We start from the raw sequence: 27,066 nt of genomic DNA on the forward strand, positions 1-27,066 counted from the left end.
TCTATTTAGCACTTCCACTGTATAATCATAAGGGATTTGATTTAGGTCATACCTGAATGGTCTAGTGGTTTTCCCTACTTTCTTCAATGTAAGTCTGAATTTGGCAGTAAGGAGTTCATGGTCTGAGCCACAGTCAGCTCCTGGTCTTGTTTTGCTAACTGTATAGAGCTTCTCCATCTTTGGCTGCAAAGAATATAATCGATCTGATTTCCGTGTTGACCATCTGGTGATGTCCATGTGTAGAGTCTTCTCTTGTGTTGTTGGAAGAGGGTGTTTGTTAGGACCAGTGCATTTTCTTGGCAAAACTCTATTAGTCTTTGCCCTGCTGCATTGTGTATTCCAAGGCCAAATTTGCCTGTTACTCGAGGTGTTTCTTGACTTCCTACTTTTGCATTCCAGTCCCCTATAATGAAAAGGACATCTTTTTTATACATAGATGTTTAAACATTTTATACGTACATGTTTTATACATAGTAGTGTATATATGTCAGTCCTGGTCTTCCAGTTTATCCCCACCTCCATCCCCTGGTAACCATAAGTTTGTTTTCTACGTCTATGACTTGACTTTACTTCTGTTTTGTAAGTAAGTTTATTTGTATCCTGTCCCCTTTTCTTTAGATTGCACATGTAAGCAATATCATATCTGTCTTTCTGTGTCTGAATTACCTCACTCAGCATGACAGTCTCCAGTTTCATCCACGTTGTTACAGATGGCATTATTTTTCTTTTTTATTGCAGTAGTAGTGCATTGTATATATGTACCACATATTCTTGGTATATCATGTTCTTAGTTTGTGAAAATGACTATACTATCCAAAGCAATCTACAGATTCAGTGCAATCTCTGTCAAATTACCAATGGCATTTTTCTCAGAACTAGAACAAAAATTTGTATGGAAACACAAAAGGCCCTGAATAGTGAACGCAATTTTGAGAAAGAAAAAATGGAGCTAGAGGAATTAGTCTCCCTGACTTCAGACTAGCCTACAAAGCTACATTTATCAAAATGATATGGTATTGGCACAAAGACAGAAATATATAATCAATAGAAAAGGATAGAAAGCCCAGAAATAAACCCACTCACCTATGGTCAATTAATCTATGACAAAGGAGGCAAGAATATGCAGTGGAGAAAAGATAGTTTCTTCAATAAGTGGTTGGTGCTAGGAAACTGGACAGCTACATATAAAAGAATGAAATTAGAACATTCTTTGCATCATACACAAAAATAAATTCAAAATGTACTAAAGACCTCTAAGGCCAGAGACTATAAAGCTCTTAGAGGAAAATATAGGCAAAACACCCTTTTACCCAAATCACAGCCTGATCTTTTTTAAATTTTTTTATTCATTTCTCCTAACGTAGTGAAAAAAACAAAACAAAAAAACCAAAATAAACAAATGGGATCTAATTTAACTTAAAAGCTTTTATACAGCCAAGGGAAGCATAAACAACAGAAAGGCAGCCCTCAGACTGGGAGAAAATATTTGCAAATGAAGCAACTGTCCAAGGGATTAATCTCCAAAATATATAAATGATTCATGCAACTCAATATCAAAGACACAAATGAAATGACTCAATCAAAAAATGGGTGGAAGGTCTAAATAAATATTTCTCCAAAGAAGACATACAGATGGCCAAAAAGCAGATGAAAAAATGCTCAATATCATTAGGAAATGCAAATCAAAACTACAGTGAGGTATCGCTGATCAGAATGGCATTGTTAAAGAATCTGTAGGCAGTAAATGTAGAGAAAGTGTGGAGAAAGGGGACCCCTCCTACACTCTTACTGGGAATGTAAATTGATACAGCCACTATTGGAGAACCGTATGGAGATTCCTTAAAAAACTAAAAATATCAATAGAGCTACCATATGACGTAGCAATCCCACTCCTGGGCAAATACCCAGAGAAAGCCATATTTTTGCTCTTATTTCTATTGCTGAGCAGTCCAGAATTTCTTGAGAACCTTTTTGAATGTAATTTAAATGGTAAAATTATTGATAATCTCTACTTAGTTGGAAATTCAGAGAATGTTTGAAATATACTATCACTTACGATGATCAAATAATATAATAGTGTAATTTAGCTTTGAAAAATGTCACATTTTGTATTATGAATACATCTTTTGAAATTCAAATCAGTGATTTTTTTTTATCCTTTATAGGTATTATTAATTTATGTAAACCTGGAAACTCTGGGATTCAGTCTCTAATTGGAGTACTTTGCATTCCAAATATGGAAATAAGGGTAGGTAAAAATTATTCTGTATCAGAATTTTAGTGGAGGGAATTAATGGGAGAAAAGTTTCAAGTGGTGTTTTTCCTCATGAATTGTTAATCTTTATCACAGAACATTTTAAAAATACAGGAATAAATATTTATGACTTAGTTGTACACTAAGGAAAAGAATATGAATCATTTGAAACAATGCTATTGTTAGGAACTATGGATGTATTAAAATTATATTAAAATATGGCATTAATTATGCCTTTTCTTTCTTTGAAATTAACTATGCTTTATTTAATAAAAGGTATAGACATTTCACAGGGGCATTCTCATTGTAAAAGTTTCAAGCAATACAGAAAACTATACTTAGGGGAAAGTAAGCATAGTAGTTATGCAACTTATGCCTTCTAACTTTTATTTTTATATTAGCAATGGTTTTGATTAAAATTGGGGTACTTATATGCTTAATTATTAGACATAGCCCTAAATTATTAGGGCTTTACTGGTGGCTCAGATGGTAAAGAATCTGCCTGCAATGCAGGAGACCCAGGTTCTGTCCCTGAGTTGGGAAGGTCCCCTGGATAAGGAAATGACAACCTACTCCAGTTTTCTTGCCTGGAGAATTCCATGGGCAGAGGAGCCTGGCGGGCTACAGTCTGTGGGGTTACAGAGAATCAGACACAACTGAGTAACTAACACTTCACTTTCTAAATTATTAATGTGTACAAATTGTATAAAACAGCTAAAACAGATTGAAATTAGAGGGAAAGAAATTAACTCTTCACAAGGTTCTTCCTTTTCCCCTTCTGCGTTTTTCTTTTAATGTTCAAAGGAACAAAACTTGCCCCCCTGTTTCTAATTATTAGTACAAATATTAGCTAGAGGTGCCTTGCTTAAAATGTGAACTAAAAACAAAAGCATCTAAACCATGGAAGGATGTAATTAAGGATGGAAAGATCTATAAGCAGGGAACTAAAGGTTCCAATTCAGCTGACTTCTTACTCAGCAAAAAAACATGCTCTTTTGAGTTTGGCCAGACTGATTTTATTATTTATAGCTCCATGACCTTAGGCAAATTATTTTAAACCTTTAAATCTATTTCTTCATGTCTACAATGGGGATAATACAAGATTTATTGAAAAAGTTACATCATGTATATGTAGTAAGCATTCAGTACTTTTCTCTAATATAGGCAGAAACAGTAGTTTTCTAAAATATAGTAGTTCTCTTTTTACCAATTTTTAAATCTGTGAATAGGACATTTAAAAATTTTTAAGTGAAGATTTATTCTGTAAAAACAAATGAACTGTATTTTTTTTTTTTTTAACTTTCAGCGAGGTCTCCTTGAAGTGCTTTATGATATATTTCGTCTTCCTCTACCTGTTGTGACTGAAGAGTTCATAGAAGCACTACTCAGTGTAGGTAAGTATTGAAGTGCATTCACTGTTCATATATTGTAATTTTTTAAGTGACTTACCTAATGGAGGCAGAATCCCTCGAAGGGAAAATACTAAAATAAGTATTGAATATCACTTTCTTTTCTTATTGCATATTTGTGGCATGAAATTAATATAAAAATAAAATCTCAGGTGAACTTCTAAAAAGAAATTTTAATTTCTTCTCTGTCATCATAATTCCTGAAATTAGCAGTGAAATTAATAATAGAAGGATGGATCAAGAAAGGAAGAGAGGAGATAATAAGAAACCTTTTGCAATTCTCAAATTAGATTATTTGATTTTTAAATTTTATTTTAGCTAAATGACTCTAAACCCTTGAATGAAGAAAGTTAAAGTTAGATTTATGTAAACCCTTCATTTACAGAAATCATTTTTTTCTGTACGCCTTTTTGAGTCTTTTTCTTTTCTTTTTTTTTAGCCAACAGTTAAAATTATTTATAGCCTGGTTGTATGCTATGCTGTGCTAAATTGCTTCAGTTGTGTCTGACCCTTTGCGACCCTACGGAGTGTAACTTGCCAGGCTCCTCTGTCCATGGATAGCTTGTTTAGCTGATGGTTATTTAAACTGTCTCATTGATGTACTATTTTCTTCTAACTATCTAAATTTATTTTAGATCCAGGTAGATTCCAAGACAGTTGGAGGCTTTCAGATGGCTTTGTAGCAGCTGAGGCAAAAACTATTCTTCCTCATCGTGCCAGATCCAGGTAGAATTTAAGTACAGAAATAATTCAGATTTATTACAGTTGCTATTGTTATGTTCAGTTTTCTAGTGTATGGAACAAGATTTAAAATTTTCTGTGCTGTATTTATTTCCAGGCCAGACCTCATGGATAATTATTTGGCACTGATACTCTCAGCATTTATTCGTAATGGACTTTTAGAAGTAAGAATTGTAAACCTTCTTCTATTTTATTTTCTCTAGCAGTTCTTTCAGAGCAACAAACATGATGCATAGGTGTGTTCATGTATGCTATTTTGCAACTGTGATATTTTCTTTTTATTTTCAAAGGGTTTGGTTGAGGTAATAACAAACAGTGACGACCATATCTCAGTTAGAGCCACCATCCTTTTAGGAGAACTTTTACATATGGTAAGTTTAACAACTTTTGATTATGTTTTGTACATTAATGTTTTAATTTATGAAACAAGGCGATTTTAACAGTGTTACTTTGCATTATCTCAAAAACATAAGTTTGCATTTATTTGGATATGTATCTTTGCATTACAAAGAGCCCTTGATACTTTGTATCATATATATATAGGCTAGTTTTTTAAATGGAAAAAATATAAAGTACTGAATACTCACTTTCAATGTTGACATTTTGAGTCCATAAATATCTTTCTTTAGAATCTTTAGAATGACTTCCTACCTAAAAATTACAGAATTACAAAACTATAGATATTACTTTAATCAGCTAGGGATCGAATTGATAACAGTAAGTGCGTAAATTTTAGAAAACTTTGTGAAGGAAAAATCTAAATTTAACTGCCTTATTTGAACATGTACTTCTCTGTAAACTTGTCAGTTGAGGTTTGTTTTGAAAGGTGGGAATCTTTTTTGGGGGGACATGGTTTTATGACATCAGTAACTTGTGGAAACAAGGAGCTAGCCAAGTGATCTGATCATTTTCAATACCTAGCAGATGAAGTAGTGAGGGTACTCTGACCATTTACAAATTAGAAATTTATATTTCTAAGTCTGTTAGTTAACAAGTGTGAAAGTCGCTCAGTCATGTCCAACTCTTTGCAACCCCATGGACCATAGCCTGCCAGGCTCCTCTGTCCATGGAATTCTCCAGGCCAGAATACTGGAGTGGGTAACCGTTTCCTTCTCCAGGGGATCTTCCCAGCCCAGGGATTGAACCAGGTCTCCTGCATTGCAAGTGTATTCTTTACCGTTTGAGCCACCAGGGAATCCCATTAGTTAATAAAATACTAAATAAAAAGAACCACTCTGAACTCATTAAGGAAGAAGTAACCCTATGGTAAATCATTTGAAATTATGTTACGGCTTGTTATTACTGTCAGATTATTTTTTGTTTTTATAGTTGTGTTTGGCCCCCTCCATCACCAGGGTTTTTTCTATATAGAAGTTCAGCTTTGTGAGTGAGGAAAAGAAAATTAAGCAGTTTAATGATAACTGTCTTGTTTATCAGTAAGTTATTTAGCCACTTGCTCTGTTAAGCCCATCTATGAAAGAATTAATATTGCAGGTTTTGTTTGGAAAGCAAAAGGCAAGTTTCTTAAAGATTGTTGGAATTATGAGACAAACCTCTTTTGAGAAGCTGGCTTTTAAACCTAAGAGGTAGACTTGTAAATTATGATATTGCATCCAGCATTTTAAATTCTACTTTTAACATAACATTATAGCACTGAATCTAAGTTTTGACCTAACATCCTTTTAAATTATTTAAGAATTGAGTTTAATTGGATACCACTTAAGATTATAAATTAAAGTTAAGATTAAGGATCTATGGAATTTAGAGTTTTATTAATGTAATCTGAGCCTGTATCCTTGTATTTGTTACATGTCATCCTTGATGAAAGCAAATAAGATAAAAATAATAATATGTATCAGAAAGTAAATAATTAACTCTGTGGCTAACATAAAATACGCTTTTTTAACTTTTTATAAAATACTATTTTTCATTTTAGGCAAACACAATTCTTCCTCATTCACATAGCCATCATTTGCACTGCCTGCCAACCCTAATGAATATGGCTGCATCCTTTGATATCCCTAAGGAAAAGAGATTGTAAGTATCCAGGTTCTAGCAAAGCTTGTGCGTAGTATATTTAATACTCACTTAGGTGTCCTTATCTTCTTTTTAAGAAAGTAGTATATATAGGTTATTCCTGAGAATTCTTTTAGGGAAGCCTTTGGATAAGAGGAAAGTTTGTAGTTTTTTAAAAATAATTTGTATTTTAGGCTACAAAGTATTTTGGCTTGGTAAAGTCAACCTTTTCTCATGTGTTTCTGGACAAGGACATAAAATTTCTACTGGATCAGTAAAAATATTGGGATTGAGAGTTTTTTGGACAATTGTATGTTTTGAGCAACAATTCAGTCTCTTTCTCAATGTCTAAATTATATCAGATTAAAGCACAAAGACTAACAGTGTTATTTTTTTTATATATGGGGTTAAAAATGTTGAAAAAAAATGTTGGAATTTAGTAGCCCATACTTTAGGCATCGAAGTAAGCTAAACTCTTGGTGCTAAAGGAAATACTGCAAATATAGAATTTATAAACTAAAGTATGGTAATACAGCTGTAACTCTGCTGGAATTCGAGGACTAATAATAAAATATAATTTAAGGTGGAGGAGCTTGATTGTATAGTGATAGTAGGAATCTTTTTTCATCTGATAAAGATTATGTCTAGTCCAGGGATGTCTTTTTTTTTCTCTCTTTATGATCAGAAAAATTTATATATTTAGGCTTCATTTTTTTTCCCCGTAATGTTTTAAAATGTTGTTCATTAGCTTAGTCAGAAACAGGAATTTTTTTAAGTTATACTACAATTCTCAAAAGTTTAGTTAGCTTTATTAATTTAAAAGTACATATAAGGGCTTCACTATAAATAAATAGTATTTTTTTATTAATTTAAAATCTACCAATGAGAATACTATTATTTAACAGATTGAAGTTGTATTATAAACTGAGGGCATTAGGGATCATCAGTTCTGACTTCAGGCTTACATTGGTATTGGTAGCATTCAGCTCTTATTTTAGTAGTTTTCTTCATGGAAAAAATGTACTTTCTCAAAGCCTGGTAGACCTGAACTCTTTGAGTCAGCTTATGGCCATGGATTTTAGCATTCATCAGGAATTCAAATCTACCTTCAAAATTCCAATGATAATAGAATTTTTTTTTGAGCTTGGTAAGCTGTCTTTACTGATAAGTACTTACCAATCTGGGCACATCTCAAAGTTTTTAAATTTTGAATCCAGTTTGTATTTATTACAATTTCTGAAGTTGAGACTTGACTGCCACCAAATTCTTAAAAACTGTACTTTTTATATACCACAAAAAGGGAATTAAAAATAATTTTTAAAAGGATTCCATTTACATTTACAGATTAGTAGGTAAAATAGAGACTGTTCAGTTAATATTGGTTATCCAACCTCATACCTTAAACAAAAATCAGTTTCATATGGATCAAGGCCTTAAATGTGAAAAGCAGAGTTTTAAAATAAGAAAATTTATAAAACTTCAGTTTGGACCTTGAGGAGGGAGTTCTTAAAACTAACATACGACTGTACCACCACCACTATAAGAAAAAATTAGTATGTTTTGCTGAATCTGAATAATTAGTGTTTCTTTCATACAAATCAGCAGTGTTCTTGTTTTTTTTTTTCTTTGTGGTTCCAAATTTGATTAAATCGTTTACTTTTTAGTAACAGTATCTAGCCTGCATTTATGTAAGTTTCGATAGAATAGTTTACCAAAATGATCTCTTTAAAATTATGCTATCCCTGCTACAGTATTAATTGAATTTTTTTCCTCATTTAGGCGAGCCAGTGCAGCTTTGAACTGTTTAAAACGCTTCCATGAAATGAAAAAACGAGGACCTAAACCTTATAGCCTTCATTTAGATCACATTATTCAGAAAGCAATTGCAACACATCAGAAACGGGATCAGTATCTCCGAGCTCAGAAAGATATATTTGTTCTTAAGGTACTGATGCAGAAGATGCGATTTTTACTTTAATTTCCTAATTCTTAACCTGTGTATTTTAGTAGGCATATACATGCTTGAGTTAGCAGTTTTATTCATGCATATGGATTTTCAAAAAGCTTCTAATAAGTTTTATAATGATTGGACAGTTAAGCTGAGTTTTTATAACTTTTTGAAGAACCTTGATAATTCTCCTTTTTTTTTTTTTTTAAAGTCAGAGATGGTGATGATGTATTTGCAAAGACTTTATCTCAAAAAAATTTAAAGTTTTCCTTTCAGTTTAATTGCTCAGTCATGTCCGACTCTTTGCCGACCCCATGCACTGCAGCAAACCCGGCCTCCCTGTGCATCACCAACTCACGAAGTTTACTCAAACTCGTGCCTGTTGAGTTGGTGATACCATCCATCTCATCCTCTGTCGTTCCCTTCTCCTCCTGTCTTCAATCTTTCCCAGCATCAGGGTCTTTGTAAATGAGTCAGTTCTTCACATCAGGTGGCCAAAGTATTGGAGCTTCAGCATAAGTCCTTAAATGAAAAATTTTTCTTTTTGTTTTTAAAATTTCAACTGTTATTTGATGTAAGGCCAGTTTTTCTTAATTTTTCTTATTACTTTCTGGTGATTTAGGATACAGAGGAAGCTCTTCTAATGAACCTTAGAGATAGCCAAGTCCTTCAACATAAAGAGAATCTTGAATGGAATTGGAATCTTATTGGGACCATTCTTAAGGTATGATAGGATACTTCTTGATAATGGCTTGATTGTTTTCATTATATTATTCATTGCAATTTATCATAATTATATGTTAAGGAATTAATAAGTACATAATACAACATATTATGTTTTTCTAGTGGCCAAATGTAAATCTAAGAAACTATAAAGATGAGCAGTTGCACAGGTATGTAAGAACTGTTTTACATTTAAATATAAAGAACTCAAGTTTGAATTATATTATGCCTGATACCTGTTAAAAGTAGTAATTGATGTTTTAAATATACATTGTTACTTTTTAATAGTTGGTATTCAGTAGGTACATATTGATATATTTTTTTATATATAGCTTGTGTTTTGTAACCAGAAATCATCAACTAATTCTTTTTCTGGTTATTTACATTCTGGTTTTAGTTTTGGAACAAATGAAGTACTTAAGATAAAAGTTTTATCAAATCAAGAGTATCAGCCATGTACTAATCTTGGCCCTAACATATGAGAATGATATATTAAGAGCATAATGTCTCCCTCTCAAAACTATGGCCATTTTAAATATTCTAATTTCTTTTGCCTGTGACTTTGGAGGTTATTCATTCTTTTTCCTCTTTACACTGTTAACCAGCCACACCTTCCATAAAATAGCTTATTTATAGCATATACAATACTTAACGGTATTATGCTGTTTTCTAGTGCCCCATGCATTTTTATTCCTTCTGAGTTTAGATTACCCAACCACCAGCATTGATTTCTTTGAATAAAAGAGCTTTTACTTCATGTTTTTGAAAAGTTCACATCGTTGGTATTATTATTATTATCATCTCTTCACATTTTGAGAAATGTATAGAACATATAAATTACGTTGGGATAAAGAAGCATAGCACTGACTTTTCCAACTTATGAGAACAGATATGAAGTCTCATTCAACTTTGTTTTTCCAGCTCCTGGACCTGGCATCTTTATTACATTGGATAATAGCGTAGAAATTAAATTGAACTAAGTTAAATGGAAGCTTAGAACATAATGTTGAAAATTATAACATGAAAATATCATCCATTGCTTTATAAATTCAGTTGTTTAAATTTTACCTGAAGCTTTTGTGGTTGACTTTTGCCTAATTGTGAAGAACTGACAAAATCATAGTGTAGTAACATTTATGTGCAGTTATCTAGTATAAATTCATAAAGTATAGTAGAAGAAAATATATATATTCTAGGTTTAAATACAGTTTAAAAAAAAAGACCTAACAGTAAAATAAAATGTATACCTGTCAAAAACAAAAAGAAGAATGAAAATTTATATCCAGGTGGTTTCATCATATTTATCCAACTGTGTATCTTCTAGCAGTGTTATGTTTGCATTTTTCCTGCTGAGCATCTTCTCCACTATTTTCTATCAGGCGTCCCACCAAAAAATTCTTATCTCATGAAGATATTTTTTATAATGAAAGGGATTGTTCGTGTGTGTGTGTGTGTGTGTGTGTGTGTGTGCGTGCGTGCGCGCACGTGCATGTGTAGAATGTACCAAATGTGTTTATTAAATTTACCCCAATGGTTTAAACTCAAAACATATTCAAAAGCTGTGGTTAAGATTCTAAAATAATTATTTGGTTTATTACTTTGTTGCTGATTTTTTATTTTAACCTTAGGTTTGTACGAAGACTACTTTATTTTTACAAGCCCAGTAGTAAGTTATACGCCAATCTGGATCTGGATTTTGCCAAGTCCAAGCAGCTCACAGTTGTGGGTTGTCAGTTTACAGAATTTCTTCTTGAGTCTGAAGAGGTAATAGGCACTTTGAATATTTTCCAGAGCACATGTTTTTCACTGAATTTGACCCCTTCCTTTTATTTTTGAATATGTATAAGCTATATATAGAAACATAGAATGAGCCCAGACCTAGATTTTTATCCTTAGTCACTAGCTATCTATGTGACTTTGGACAAGTTATTTGCCTTCTAAAAGACCTGGTTTTCTTTTGGTAAAATAGAAAATAATACCATCTCATGCAGCATTGTATTGAATGGGATTAAAAAGAACAGATACTCAGAGATTAATGTCTGTTATTAGAAACTTCATTATTATTAAATCTTTTGGACTTGATTAATCAAGTTGATTTTTCTAATTGTAGGCCCTGACTGCTTTTCTAGCAATATCATAATGTATTTGCTTTTAGGATGGGCAGGGATACTTAGAAGATCTAGTAAAGGATATTGTTCAGTGGCTCAATGCCTCTTCTGGAATGAAACCTGAAAGAAGCCTTCAAAATAATGGTTTATTGACTACTCTTAGTCAACACTACTTTTTATTTATTGGAACACTTTCTTGCCACCCTCATGGCGTCAAAATGCTGGAGAAATGCAGCGTATTTCAATGGTGAGCATTCCTAGATTCTGTTTCAGTATATACCTAAACTTTATTTTTAATGTGATCAGAAAGGGTATGCTTTTTAGTCTGTGTACCTGTATTTGGTAAGTTTTATTGTTGTTGTTCAGTCTCTCAGTCATGTCCATCTCTTTGTGACCCCGTGGACTGCAGTATGCCAGGCTTCCCAGTCCTCCATCTCCCGGAGCTTGTTCAAACTCATGTCCATTGAGTCAGTGATGACATCCAACCATCTTGTCCTCTGTTGTCCCCTTCTCCTCCTGCCTTCAGTCTTTTCCAACATCAAGATCTTCTCTAATGAGTCAGCTCTTCACATCAGGTGGCCAAAATATTGGAGCTTCAGCTTCTGCACCAGTCCTTCCAATGAATAAATATTCAGGGTTGATTTCCTTTAGGATTGACTGGTTTGATCTTGCAGTCCAAGAGACTTGCCTGTGAGTGTCCTGGAATCTCTGGTGGAAGCATGGGTTGACAGTGGCCTGCTGCAGGGTCAGGGACACATACTATAACAGTCCTGGAGCCTGCTGGCATAAGTCCTTTTGAAGGAGGTCACCATTACCCCTACCATAGTTTGGCCTCAGACCAAACAATAGGGAAGGAACACAGCCCCACCCATCAGCAGAAAATTGGATTCAAGATTTACTAAGCTTGGCCTTGCCACTAGAGCAAGATCCAGTTTTCCCCACGGCCAGTCCCTCCCATCAGGAAGCTTCCACAAGCCTCTAATCCTTAACTGTCAGATGGCAGACAGAATGAAAACCACAATCACAGAAAACTAACCAAACTAATCACATGGACCACAGCCTTGTCTAACTCAGTGAAACTATGAGCCATGCCGTGTAGGGCCACCCAAGATGGATGATGGGTCATGAAGAGTTCTGAAAAAATGTGGTCCACTGGAGAAGGAAATGGCAAACCACTTCAGTATTCTTGCCTTGAGAACCCCACAAATAGTATGAAAAGGCAAAAAGTTTTGTTAAAATACAAAAAAATTTTGATTAGAGTTGTCTTGATGCTCTGATGCTTTTTAAAAAATGGGATATTTCTTAAGTGCTTTCTTTTAGAAATGCTTAGGAATTTTAAAATATTTGTTGAATTAATGAATCAGTACAGTAATTTCTAGTAACCTTTATTATTTTCATCATTTTTTTAGTTTACTTAACCTTTGCTCCTTGAAAAACCAAGATCACTTGCTAAAACTGACCGTTTCAAGCTTGGACTATAGTAGAGATGGTTTGGCCAGGGTCATCCTTTCCAAAATCTTAACAGCAGCCACTGATGTGAGTATAACATAGGCAATAGAGCTATAAATTCATAACTAGTTAGTTCAGTATTTTATCAACTTTAGCCTAATAAAATTATAAATTTTAAGACTATGGGATGGAATTTGAGTTTATTTTTAAATTTTAGTTTGTCCAGAGAACTCGACTACCGTACCCATTTTTTTATATAAAGAGAAATGCTTTGAAGCAGCTAGATAGATACAGTATTTTATTATACTGGGACTAAAAAATATATTTGTATCAAGGGCTAGACTGTCAATTCCAGTCTTTCTGCCCTTTTCAAGTGTAAAACTATTCTAAAACAAAGTCAGATGGACTGTCTATAGTGAAGTTTGGATGGTGGTGGTTGGTTTTTGTTTTTTTTTTTTTAATGTTCTCATTTATCTTTATAGGCCTGCAGACTGTATGCAACAAAACATTTAAGAGTGTTATTGAGAGCTAATGTTGAATTCTTCAATAATTGGGGAATTGAATTACTAGTGACCCAGCTGCATGATAAAAACAAAACGATTTCTTCTGAGGCCCTTGATATTCTCGATGAAGCATGTGAAGACAAGGTGAAGTTTCGTTATCTTGTAATAAAATACTTAGATATAAATTTTTATGAAACTATTCAAGTTTGATAGAAAACTGTGTGGAATTATAATGTATGTAATATAGTGGTTTTGGAAGTAGAGAATTTACTATCTTCATGCAGTTATTAATTTGCCTAATAATTATTTATTTTAGGCCAATCTTCATGCACTTATTCAGATGAAGCCAGCTTTATCTCACCTTGGGGACAAGGGTTTGCTTCTCCTCCTGAGGTAAATTTTAAGAAAATTTTTCTTGTAGTTATGTTTTCTTTTGTGTGCTCTCTGGCAGTGTGTATTAAAGCTGGATTCAAATCTGTAAAGGAAGCACTCTAAAGAGTTTAGCTGTTAACTTCTGAAAGAGGCCCATTTTAGAATATTGGGCATCCTTTAATACTGAAACTCTGGCTTTTCATTGTTTTCCATAGTGTCTCTTTTTCATCTCTATGCGTCCTCATTCTTTTTATAACATTTTCTTTACTGTGGTTGGATTCATGTTTTTTGCAAAGATTTTCAAAGTATTTGTATTTGAAATTATAAGATAATTGACCTCTTTAAGGCACACTGTTCTTAAAGTCTTTGGGCTTAAGTGTATTTGGTTTGAGATACTTTAGCTTTTTAAACAATTTTTTGTGAGACCCAATGTTAAACTGTTGCCTGTTGCACTTTACAGATTTCTCTCCATTCCAAAAGGGTTTTCCTATTTGAATGAAAGGGGTTATGTAACAAAACAGTTGGAAAAGTGGCACAAGGTAACTTTCTGTTGAATAAGTTTCAGTTTGTATGTTTTTATTTTGGAAAATAGATTCGAGGATTTTGAAATTAAAGTTAAATATTTAAATATTCATATGAAGTCAGGTCTTCAAATTCTGTTAATTATTTATATTCATATTTATCCATTTTTTAAACTACAGTTATTTTATAGTGTGAACTGTTGATTTTGTATGTTTTCTGTTGAAATTTTGCTTTCAGCTTTAATCTACTGGCATCATTTGTCAACCCTACTTACCATCATCATTTCTTTTATTTTGGATTCCTTTTACAGCCCTTTTGAACTGAAACTTAAAACAGTTTTCCTAACTGAAGATTATAAAACAGTTCTACCAAGCAGATATAATAATCTAATTATTAAACTTCATTTTAGGGTAGACTTTTCATAAATCTGAGAACAAACTTCTTGCTGTTGTACATAACAGGGAAATCTAGGAAGAAGGGACTAGTTTGAAGGTATTAGTTATCTCTCTAGCTTTTCTTTAGCTGGTCATCACTGTGGCTTCAGTTAACTTGAAGCATTATAAATCATCAAAGCATCTTAGAAGCTCATAGAATAATCAGTCCTAATATAAATGATTCCCAGATTTTCCTTTATTGAATTCAGATCATTGTTTATATTGTCTGTATTGAACCATATTTCATAAGATAGTCGCATTTAAAAAAAAATAATGAAACTATAGTTATAGTTACCAGAGGTGAATGTGGAGGTAGAGGAAATTGGATGAAGGCAGTCAAAAAATGCAAACTTCCATTTATACACTTATAATAAGTAAGTACTAGGGATATAATGTACAACATGATAAATATAATTAGCTTTGTTGAATGTTTTATATGACAGTTGTTGAGTAAATCCTGAGAGTTCTTATCACAAGGGAAAATATTTTATTTCTTTAGTTTGTATCTGTATAAAATAATGTATGTTCACTAAACTTATTGTGATAGTCATTTCAGATGTGTGTAAGTCAAATCATTATGTCAGTTGTACACACTGCTAGATGTCAGTTATCTCTCAGTAAAACTGGATGGAAAAGAAATACCGTAAAGCATACTGTAACTGTAAAGCATACAACTTAAGGCATGGAGTCTTTCAATAATTGGTGAATTGGAAAACTGAAATAAAGACGTAATAGTTTCATTCCCTAAACAGAATATTATCCTCACTTAAAAAAAAAAAAAGTGAAAATATCTAGGAATACCGAATATGTAGTTTAGAAGCAAAATTGGTAAGAGCTTGAACTTCAGTGGTGGTGAGGTTTGATAGAGAGACATTTTCTGGGCATTTTTAAAATAAGATGGACAGAATTCATGAACTGATTGGATATAATAAATGAGGACTACTTGACTCTTACGGTTTCTGATTTGAATGCCTGAGTAAATAATGGCTCATCATTAAGAAACTGTGATCTGCAGGATTGAGGATACTAAATTTTGAATAAGTTGAACTGCTGTTGCCTATGGGATGGCAAGTGATGGTATCCAGAAAATACTTGGAAATGTGGATCTGGAGCTGAAGATGGCAGTTTGGAAGTTGTCAGTGAATAGTAGTAGTTGAAATTTGAATTGAGTGAGATCACCAAGGGAAATGTAAAGAACAAAAAAATAAAACTGGAAATTGCTCCCTAGAAAACACTCTGCTTTAATGAGGGGAACAAAAGGATGGGGACACTGAGGAAGAATTATCAGAATGATTTCACTAAAGGATGCTTCAGGAAGGAGAGGCCAGTGGTATATATTCTTGAGAGAGGTCAGATAAGGTAAACACTAGGAAAAACACTGTTGAATGTGACAGGTCATTGGTGAATTTTGCCAGAGCAATTTCAGTAGAAAGTTGCAAACAGATGCTAACTTGCAGTTATAGTGAGTTTAGCCAGTAAATGGGAGGTGTAAAAACAAAGACAATATAGTCTACTCTCTCAAATTAATTAGCGAATGGGAAATTAATTAGTGAATAGTGATTGCCTACCATTAAACTTAGTTCTTTTCAAGTATTACCTCATTTAATCCTCACAGCAACTCTGTGAAATGTTTTCTGTTATTTCTGTTTTATCAAGGAAAATGTAGAAGCTAAGATGAGTAACCTAATTTATCCTAGGTAACAAAGCTTGAAAATAACAGAGCCAGGGGCACTTTTTGATTCCAAAGCCCTTGATGCTCTTTCCTCAGTGTTTGATATTCTCCCAGTAGTTTGTAGCATGCCATGATAAAGCTGATGCTTTTTTTCTGGGTAATAAAACATCCAGGCCAGAATCATACTGAAAATCCAGTCATTTGATTTAAAACTTTCTCTGCTAGCCCAGGCTTGGTACAGACTTAGAAACCTGCAGTAAAAGAGGGGGTATGGTTCATTTAATCTCTCTTTATTGTTTATCTCCTCCCCATTTACCAGCTGCAGATGTAGGGCCTCTCCAGCTTTAGAGCAGGAGGGAGAGGAGGAGGAACGGATGAGAATTCATGGACAGTCTTACCCAGCTGATGCAGTTGTTACCTGGGGCTGTTAGCTTTGGGGAGGTCAGATTTCAAATGTTGATTTTTCTTTTTACTCAAGTCTTATGTTTGTAAATTCCTCAAAGACTTCACTCTGGAGATCTCTCACTTGTAGTTCCTTTGACCAGAGAAGTGGCTCCTCTGGTTGCTTACTTAGTACCTCCTAATATCTAGAGGTATACCCTCATTTGGGGTCTTGTCCCTCCCTGCCTCCTTGAGGCAGGATCCTCAAGATGATCCACATCAAAACCTCACTGCATTTCATCTTCACAAACCATACCCCTGACCTTTGCTAGTGTGTTCCACATGATTGCCACTGGTCAAGAGACTAGCCAGACAGTACCACATGAATGTAACTATTCCTACATAAAGCTCAAAATACTTGCCTTAATTTGTATTTTTGTACTGAGATTTTCATGTCTAGAGGAAATTATGGCAGTGTTACAGCAGTAGTAATAATTTGGTTTGCTGATAATATAATTAAACTCTTACATTACTTTTGCACAGTAAAGAATCTAAAAGAAAAGCAGAAAAAGTAAGCTTTTAGAGTCTCTAAGTAGGGAGTTAAGGTAACTCATCAAACTGAAGTAGTATAACATGGTTTAAAATGAAAAATATCTCCCTGCCCCCTTACTCTGTCTTTTCTGAAGGTAATGTTTGTTAACATTCTATATACATTTAAAGATGTTTTGTACATCTGTAAGTATATATTCTTCAATTAAAAATACAGATGAAGTCATTCACACCTGTAAATAGGACTGTATTTAATTTTTTTCTTTAGCAATATATGTGAGATATCTTTTCAGAGCTGTGCATTTAGAGCTATCTAATTCTCTTCAGTGGCCACATAGTAAATTATATGAATGTACCCTAATTTTTATCATCACTCTTGTATTTTGGGCACTTAGATTGTTTCCAACTTTTTAGTTTTGTAAACAGTATTTGCTTTATATTCTTGCATTCTTTGCTTACTTGTGCAAATATATTTGTTGAACAAATTTCTAAAGTATAATTGTTGAGTCAAAAAGTATATTAATTTAAAGTTTGGATAAGTACTGGCAAATTGCTTTTCAGAGGTTCTGTCAATTTCTTCTGAACAGTTTAAAGTGGAGATCTTTTGCAATGAAGATGGTAGTGTGATTGACTGTCTCAGTTTAAATAATTTGACTAGAAATTTTCCAGGTTTTAGTTGGAAATATTTTTTACATTTGACCTGATTTAAATCAGTGAAGAAAGAGATACTATTTTTCACCAAAAGGTGCTAAAATGATAGAACTCAGTTAATTTCCTTTTAAAATTCCTAGTGAATATCTTCAGGATTTAATATTAAGAAACTAGTTTTTTTTTTTTTTTTTTTAATGAGGAAAGGAATTCAAATAAGATGAAAAACAAAATTTTTAACTTCCTTGTATGGACCCCAAAATATTAATTGAAAATGGGGAAAAGAGTATAAACAGAAAGTTTATGGGTATGGATATGGTAGAACATTTTTGCATTCATAATAGCTTGTTATATCCATGCTCTTCAAAAATTTCTCAAATTTCCTGAACAAAGAAAAAGATGTTCATTTTTCTTTTATTTGTGCTCCCAAGATTTGCTAGGTAACTAACATACTAGAGATTTAGTAAATGTTGTTATGGTAATATATATAATTTAAACAATATTATTTTCTAGGAATATAATTCAAAATACGTTGACTTGATTGAAGAACAGCTTAATGAAGCACTTACCACTTACCGGAAGCCAATTGATGGTGACAACTATGTTCGTCGGAGTAACCAAAGGTATAGTCCAGTTAATGGAATAGTTTATTGTTAGTCCTCAAACATAAAATTTAAAATCATGTTGTTATAAATTATTATTTTTTAAAGTTTTCTGAGTACTTGGATATTCTTACACTGACATAGGAAAAATCTTTTTAAAGCACAGCACTGAATGTTCAAAATTTCAGTGGCATTCATAACTTGCATTCCCTGACTTGTAGAGCATTTAGATTCCTTCATGTTCTAACCCTCGTCTGTCTTTCTAGTCTTAGGTCTCTTACCATTACTCTGAAACCAGCTAAACTATTATTTTTCTAGAAGAATTCTAATGCCTTTCCACCTCCGTATTTTTATTCATGCTGAGTGATTGTCTAATTGTTTATCTCATATTTTAAGTCATTTTATAAATTAGTATGTTTACAGTGGGCCAGTAGGTTTATCAATCATGTTTATCATACAGATTACAGCGTCCTCATGTCTACCTACCTGTACATCTTTATGGACAACTGGTACACCACAAAACAGGCTGTCATTTATTGGAAGTACAGGTAAAAACATAATTTGCTTATTTTAAATAGCTATAGTAATAGAAAAAAGTTAATATTACTAAAGTGTTATCTTTGCAGAAACTTCTCAACAGCCTTAAAGTCAGTGGTATAATTGCTTTTAAAGCTCCATCTTGTAACTGACTTTGGCATTCTGTGCTTGCAGTCCTTAGATACATAAACAGGCTTGCATACATTTCCCTGACTTACGATCTTTTGCATATGTAATTTGTTATGTAGAATAAGTAACCCAGTTAAGGTCCAAGTTCTTTTCCTTTTAGTTTGTTGGGAAAGTTCATCTTCTTAGTAAAAAAAAACATGCTGAAAAACTGAATTTCTTCATTCCTCTCACTGGAAAATTAAACTGAACCTGAAACATATTCAGTTACCTTTGGTGTGTAACAAACTGAAATTATCAGCTGCTGTTTGTTAGTATCTAACTACTCTCATATACTTCATGAAATATTGGAGGCTTAGGCAACCAGCTGTTCTTTGAGTATAGCATACACATCAAATTTTGGCTGGGAGTATGTCTTGCTACTAGGTCTTTTCAGTAAGTATAACCGTTTTCTTATTTTAGGAATAGTTACAGAAGTATTTGTGTGTGTTTCTTAACAGTAATAACCTAGATGTTCAGTTCCTTTTCATATCAGTGTTCCCACCTCAGGAGCAAAAGTTTTACATAAATACACTCCATAATTTCATGTATTTTTATATTATCCATGAAGATTATTGAGGTGTGTACCTTTATATTAATTTTTTTAAATTTGCTGAAGATTTAAATGATTTTCTCAATGTCATTACCTCCACAGTATGAGAAGATCTAGTTGCTAATTTATTATTTTCTGTCTAAAAGAAATAATAATAATTAATGGCTAACATTTTATAATACTAAGTGCCAAGTACTTTGTTAAACTTTCTATGTAATAATTCATTAAATCATTAAACTTTATGAAACAGAGGCTATTATTATCCCTGTTTTAGAGTTCAGGAAATCAAGGCATGGGGAGATAGAGTAACATGCTGAAAGCCACTTGCCTAATAAGGTCCCAGCTCTAGTATATGAGCTCAGAGTGCATATTCTAATGCTGCTTCTTAAGAAATTTGTATAAAATTATTTTAAGATTTTAAATATATAGAAATCACTAAATATAAACATTAAATAGATTTTAATATACAATAAGAAAATATGTTAAAAATGTATTGGTAATCATATGGCATTTTTTTTCCTTCTCCAGAATATTATTACAGAACTCTGTCACAATGTTCGTACACCAGATTTGGATAAATGGGAAGAAATTAAAAAACTGAAAGCATCTCTTTGGGCCTTGGTTTGTAATAAACACTTCTGTGAGATCTAAATTTTAAATTTTTACTCATTTTCCTATTGATATTAAATAAAAATATTTTGTTTGGAATTTGTTCTTAGATTAGTATTCTAAAGCCAAGATTGTTTCTGCCCACTTAAATATTAGATAAACTATTGTTTTTCTTGATAAGACAAAAGTAAAGGGAAGTTGCTCAGTCGTGTCCGACTCTGCAACCCCATGGACTGTGGCCTACCAGGCTCCTCTGTCCATGGAATTTTCCAGGCAAGAGTACTAGTGTGGGTTGCCATTCCCTTCTCCAGGGGAATCTTCCTGACCCAGGGATTGAACTGGATCTCCTGCATTGCAGGCAGACGCTTTACCATCTGACGCTTTACCACCAGGGAAGCCCCTTGATAAAACAAATGGATCTTTAATTCCTGAAGTTCCTTATGTGAGGTTTTTTTTCCCACAGTTCTTACAGATGTGGTTAGATTTTTTGTGTTATAGGTAGCTTTTTAAATGTCTTAAGAGTTACTCTTGGAAATATATTTGACATGTGATTTCCTTTCTTTTAGGGAAATATTGGCTCATCTAATTGGGGTCTCAATTTGCTACAAGAAGAAAACGTGATTCCAGATATCCTGAAACTTGCAAAACAGTGTGAAGTTCTTTCAGTCAGAGGGTGTGTGATTTAACTCAGAAATCTCTATTGTATATACTGTTCACATGTGGATGTGAGAAAATTAGTGTATGATTATAGTTTTTCAATTAAATTAAACATCTTATGGAGTTCCTTGTTTAATATTACTTTATTTTTTAACATTATAGTATTGACATTTACCTTGCAAGTAAACAGAGAGTTTAGCATGTGTCCAAATAGTCCAGTATTCCATTAGCCTAAATATTCTGAATTTATTCAGAAAAGCTAATGTATATGTATATATATATGTTTTTATTTGATTATAATTCTTTGAAATTATTTCCTTGTAATAGTTTTATTAGGAAGATTTTCATGTCATTTTTAATAGCTTATTAAATAAAATGCAAATGTACATATAGCAAACTAGTATTTTATGGTTGCTTTCAGAAATCTCAGTTTGAAATTATAAATTGTCAATACTTCACTTTTTACTTACAGGACCTGTGTATATGTTCTTGGGCTCATAGCCAAAACCAAGCAAGGCTGTGATATTCTAAAATGTCACAATTGGGATGCTGTAAGGCACAGTCGTAAACATTTGTGGCCAGTGGTTCCAGACGATGTAGAACAACTCTGTAATGAACTCTCATCTGTCCCGAGCACCCTAAGTTTGAACTCGGAGTCAACAAGCTCTAGGCATAATAGTGAGAGTGAATCTGCACCGTCAAGTGAGTACTGATAGCGTCATGTGAAGGAGCCAGAGCTAACGCTGCTGATATAAGATTTAAATGAATTTTACATTCTTAATTCACTTCTTTCTGAAATAATTTGGCAGTAATAGCTTCTTGGAGAGTGTGTATCTTTTCACAACAGGGAGTATAGCCATCAACCTACGTTGTTGTTTGCCTTTGCTTTCTAAATAGCTGTTGGAAACTCGTACTTACAGAGTTAAATAATAAATCATGTGCCAGAAGAACCATTCCCCCACCTTTTTTTTTTTTCAATTTCTAATAAGTAAATATTTGTTTACCTGCTGTCATCTTTTACCTAATTCTTTAGTTCATTTTTCATATATAGGGTTGTTGAGCTGGAATAGATTTATTAAGAGATACTATATTCACATACTCATTTTTAGAAGAAAAGCTAAAATTTTAAAATTAAATAGTGAAACTGCTAAAAGGGAGTATCAAAAATCAACTAAATGAAGTTTAAAAAATCAACTAAATGAAAAATGGATTGCAGTTTTAAGCCCTGTGTTAAATGGTGTTAGGTGCAAAAATTTAAGACACAGTTTTTTTAAAGAGGCTAGGGCACTGTTTATCAAACATATTTCACCAGGTCTGAGACATCCTAAATTATAATATGCACACCACTGTGTAAGAAAAAAAGATGCCTATTGCAAGATACATCCTGATTTTAGACATTTTAAGTGTGAAACATGTGCATCTTAAAATTGACATAATATGGAAAAACAGTGTAGTATGCAAGTTTAAGATTTTGTTTTGCCTTTGTTCAGAATATATTTGAAATCATTTCTGATTATTCAACAGAAAAATAAAATACAATCCCATAGATGTCATTAGTCACCTGGATTGAATCTTTTATTAGAGAGAGGCATTGAATTTCAGAGAAGGCAATGGCAACCCACTCCAGTACTCTTGCCTGGAAAATCCCATGGGCAGAGGAGCCTGGTATGCTGCTGTCTATGGGGTCGCTAAGAGTCGGACATGACTGAGTGACTTCACTTTCACTTTTCACTTCATGCATTGGAGAAGGAAATGGCAACCCACTCCAGTGTTCTTGCCTAGAGAATCCTAGGGATGGGGGAGCCTGGTGGGCTGCCGTCTATGGGGTCGCACAGAGTCAGACACGACTGAAGTGACTTAGCAGCAGCAGCAGCAGGCATTGAATTTAGATGAGTTTCTTAGTACCTAAGACAAAATGAGAAATAAATTCAATTCGTTTAAACGTGAACTTAAAATGTGGTGACTCAGTTCTAAGTATATGTTATTCAAGATTGGACATTCATTTCTTATAAGATTGATTTCTCTTGCCTATTGTGATTGGAAGTATAAACAAACCACCAGGAACATGTACCAACTGAATAAACATCCATAGTCAAGTCTCCTTTCTGCCTTTAATTTTATCCTGAATATTTGGAGGTTTTAGAAACTTACTGGGATACAAAAGAAACTTCAGATAAGCTATGACATAATGAGTCCTGTAGTTTTTTTTTTTTTTTTTTTGGGAAATAACAGAAGATTTCATAATGACATAATTTTATATTTTATTCAAATACAAATTCTGAATCTCAAGGAAGCTCTGTTTATTTGGCTCAGCAGTCTTAACTCTTTATTTTTGAAAATAGTTTTTCCAGGTGACTATTAGACAAAAATTTCCTCAGCTATGTCACTTAAAGTTACCATAATTATTTGTCCTTTTTAATGTGCTTTTATTATCAATCCTTTGATCGTAGGTATGTTCATCATGGAGGATGACCGGTTTGGCAGCAGCTCTACCAGTACATTTTTCCTTGACATCAATGAAGATGCAGAGCCAGCATTTTATGATCGACCTGGACCTATAAAGGATAAAAATCCATTCCCTTTCTTTGCTTCTAGTAAACTTGTGAAGAATCGTATCTTAAATTCTCTTACTTTGCCTAATAAAAAACATCGTAGCAGCAGTGATCCAAAAGGAGGGAAACTGTCATCTGAAAATAAGACAAGCAACAGGCGGATCAGAACTCTTACAGAGCCCAGTGTTGACTTTAATCATAGTGATGATTTCACACCCATATCCACAGTACAGAAAACATTACAATTAGAAACTTCATTTGTTGGGAATAAGCACATTGAAGACACTGGTAGTACTCCAAGTATTGGAGAGAATGACTTAAAATTCACCAAGAGTCTTGGTACAGAGAATCACAAAGAAAACACAAGCCGAGAGAGATTAGTTGTAGAAAGTTCATCGAGCTCACATATGAAGATACGTAGCCAGAGTTTTAATACAGATACTACAACAAGTGGCATAAGTTCAATGAGTTCAAGTCCTTCACGAGAGACAGTAGGTGTAGATGCTACGACTGTGGACACAGACTGTGGAAGTATGAGTACTGTGGTAAGTACTAAAACTGTTAAGACAAGCCACTATTTGACGCCACAGTCTAACCATCTCTCTCTCTCTAAATCAAGCTCAGTGTCCCTGGTGCCTCCAGGTTCTTCTCACACACTTCCTAGAAGAGCACAGTCCCTTAAAGCACCCTCTATTGCTACAATTAAAAGTCTAGCAGACTATAACTTTAGTTACACAAGTTCTAGAGATGCCTTTGGCTACGCTACCCTGAAAAGATTACAACAGCAAAGAATGCATCCATCCTTATCTCATTCTGAAGCTTTGGCATCCCCAGCAAAAGATGTGCTGTTTACTGATACCATCACCATGAAGGCCAACAGCTTTGAGTCCAGGTTAACACCAAGCAGGTGAGCAAATATACATTTTGAAATGAACATGGTTGAATTTTAACAGACTTAAATGTAAAGCGTTAGCCAAGTTTTACATCTACATAAGCCTCAGAACTAACCTACTGTTTACTGTAGTAGGCTATAAGCTCCTAGTTACCCGAATGTGATTTGAAATGGATTCTTGCAGCTGCGAGGGGGGAAAAGAAACTCCTTTAGGCCCTGGAAATAAACATACATGCTTTGCAAGGACACACAAGTCACAAGCTTTTTTTATTTATTTCTCGCTTCTGCAAGGATCAATTTTAAAAAGAAGCATGTCGGGGGAATCAGGAGCTTAAGACCTACAATAACAAACAACTTTTTCAGGTAGGTCAATTTAAGGCTCCAAAAGTTGACCTTTTTTTTTTTTGAAGATAATAAAATTTCAGTACAAGTCTTTCCAGCTTAAGTTGTTTAGTCGCTAAGTCGTGTCCGACTCTTTTGCGACTCCGTAGACTGGTAGCCCGCCAGTTTCCTCTCTCCTTGGGATTTCCCAGGCAGGAATACCAGAGTGGGTTGCCATTTCCTTCACCAGGGGATCTTCCTGACCGTGGGATCAAACCTGCATCTCCTGCATTCACAAGCAGGTTCTTTACCACTCAGCCACAAAGGAAACCCTCAGTTTAAGTAGCTGTGATAATTAAAGTAGGAACCAAATGAACATTAAATGAATTACTTGATCCTCAGAATTCAGCATTGCAGTATGCCTGCGCTCAAGAACATTTGGGAGATTTCTGCTGTATCTAAAGATTATATCAAGCTGGTCAAAGTAGTAAATTTCATCTATAAAAGATTTTCATCACTAAATTTGATTTTTACAAAAATTTCTAAAAGCTAAATTTTTGTTGGGTCAAGTGCTTCTAAAAATTTTCTATAGTTTTTGATTATTCATTTACATTTATTAAATGGATGTATTTGCCAAGTAGTGAGCCTAGTTCCTAGCACAAATTAAGCACTCGATAAAAGTTAGCTATTATCATCATCATCATTATCACTATTATTATTTATAGTTATTTCTTTAATCCATTTGGCTCTTATGTAATCAGGTTGTTAAGAAGTTATGAAGGCATTTTCTTTCAGTAATGTTAACACATTTAGTAGAAGAGACTCCTTGCAGCAGATAGTAAATTATGTTCCCTTTGGTAGGATTTCATAAATTATGCAGTACTGTCTTATCTATCTGACAGCCTCAACCCTCTCAACAACTCACTAGTATAAATCTTTGCAGTGACATTCACAAATTTTATTCAAAGGAGGTACCTCTGACCCACATATAAAATTTGTCGGTATTTATTCTAACAGGTTTGGATATCAGGTTTTCAGGCCTATAAAAGCAATAATTAAAAACTTTTACTGGTAAGGACACTGTGACAAGAAAGAACAGCTTTTAAAATTGGTAGCAAAGGAGGAAACTTTTATACTAAAGCAAAGTATTTGAAAACTCTAGACTATAACAGCTAGTAGCATTCAGCCAGGGGCAGTAATGTAGCACCCAAAATAAATAGTAAGGATACCACCATCTTACAGCTCAGTACAATAAACAAAGCACTGTTAACTTTGGACCACCCAGTTAGGATTATTCTACCCAGTTAGAATTATTCTATCTTATTGAAGCAGGTATTTCTATCTAAACTGATTACAGCACAGGTAAAAAGTGTCATTCCAAACTATTCATTAGAATAAACCAGACTATTTCCTAATCAGTCTGGGTTCTTAGGATCTTATTTCCTGTGTTCTCTGTTAGAATGATAGACGGGTATATGGAAGTTTTACTCGTGGAGTAAAATTCCAGCTTATTGGCATTATAAAAGATTACTATTTGTTTTTCATTTCTTGGGAGAGGGAAAAAATAAAAACAAGATAAAGCAGTTAAGAGAAACAAGAATAGCTGTACAAAGGAATGAATGCTGAACAGAAATCTTACATTCATCAAATCTTCCACTTAATCTTCAAACTGTATTTAGTATTTAACCAGGTTCCATGGAGGAAAAAATTGTCGATATTGGTCTTCCTTTTCCCACTTCTTTCTTTTGGTTAATTCAGAGAAAATGAAAATGATGGAAGATAACTACACATTTACTATAATAGTTTGGATCGAGGCTGAAAAGATTTTTTTCCTATAAAATTAGAAGAGTAGTCATTCTCGTACTGTGGTATAATGATTAGTGTGAATCCAACAGTCTTAAAAACTGTGTCTTTCTGAGATGTTTCTTTGAGGCATAGCAGAAAAAAAACACTGAGTAGGAATCCTTAACCTTGAGATCTAATCCCAGCACTGAGTGAAGGAACTTGGAAAAAGTTCCATAATTATGCTGTAATGTCTCATCTCCTTGGAATTCAAAAGCTTTGCAAGCCTCATCAATCCAGAACAAAGGCAGACAAGCCTCTCAATTGTTTACTGTTGTAAATCTATATAGTAAAATTCATGATTTTTGAAATATGTAGGCCTCAATTGCTTGAAGGCAATTGGAATAGATCAGTGGTTTTAAGCATTTTTTTAAGCATTAACTTTTTAAGTAGAGAAACCCTTTCTACATAAAAACATTTCTGTGGAAACCCAATGTGAAGAATATGTAAAAATGGAGCTACTCTGATTGAAATAGGTATTGTGGAGGCAAGTATAACAATAATTTCTTCCCCTTCAGTCCAGTAGTCTTTGAAGAATTCTCTGGAATTAGAAAGATATAAAAGTACAAATTAAAAACTACTGACCTATTTTATAAAATTTGTAAAT

The 27,066-nt window shown here is 33.6% G+C and overlaps 1 protein-coding gene across 5 annotated transcripts in view; it reads left to right on the forward strand.

Annotated features, from left to right (window-relative positions):
• RICTOR (RPTOR independent companion of MTOR, complex 2) overlaps positions 1-27,066 on the forward strand; it is a 136,968-nt gene that overhangs the window by 89,719 nt on the left and 20,183 nt on the right. For 4 of the 5 annotated variants that reach the window (XM_010853745.1, XM_010853747.1, XM_010853749.1 and 1 more), the window contains exons 10-31: positions 2,166-2,248; positions 3,561-3,648; positions 4,299-4,389; positions 4,502-4,568; positions 4,695-4,775; positions 6,341-6,441; positions 8,200-8,365; positions 8,991-9,092; positions 9,215-9,261; positions 10,720-10,855; positions 11,247-11,446; positions 12,609-12,735; positions 13,131-13,295; positions 13,468-13,544; positions 13,984-14,062; positions 18,243-18,352; positions 18,792-18,879; positions 20,115-20,207; positions 20,762-20,868; positions 21,325-21,554; positions 23,303-24,311; positions 24,588-24,659. In XM_010853745.1, the coding sequence (XP_010852047.1) occupies positions 2,166-2,248; positions 3,561-3,648; positions 4,299-4,389; positions 4,502-4,568; positions 4,695-4,775; positions 6,341-6,441; positions 8,200-8,365; positions 8,991-9,092; positions 9,215-9,261; positions 10,720-10,855; positions 11,247-11,446; positions 12,609-12,735; positions 13,131-13,295; positions 13,468-13,544; positions 13,984-14,062; positions 18,243-18,352; positions 18,792-18,879; positions 20,115-20,207; positions 20,762-20,868; positions 21,325-21,554; positions 23,303-24,311; positions 24,588-24,659 (3,319 nt within the window). The remainder of the gene's footprint in view (positions 1-2,165; positions 2,249-3,560; positions 3,649-4,298; positions 4,390-4,501; positions 4,569-4,694; positions 4,776-6,340; positions 6,442-8,199; positions 8,366-8,990; positions 9,093-9,214; positions 9,262-10,719; positions 10,856-11,246; positions 11,447-12,608; positions 12,736-13,130; positions 13,296-13,467; positions 13,545-13,983; positions 14,063-18,242; positions 18,353-18,791; positions 18,880-20,114; positions 20,208-20,761; positions 20,869-21,324; positions 21,555-23,302; positions 24,312-24,587; positions 24,660-27,066) is intronic. The other variant, XM_010853746.1, reaches the window with a different exon arrangement.

This window comes from Bison bison, unplaced genomic scaffold (genome assembly GCF_000754665.1).
Source record: "Bison bison bison isolate TAMUID 2011002044 unplaced genomic scaffold, Bison_UMD1.0 scf7180017864331, whole genome shotgun sequence".
Taxonomy (NCBI): Eukaryota; Metazoa; Chordata; class Mammalia; order Artiodactyla; family Bovidae; genus Bison; species Bison bison.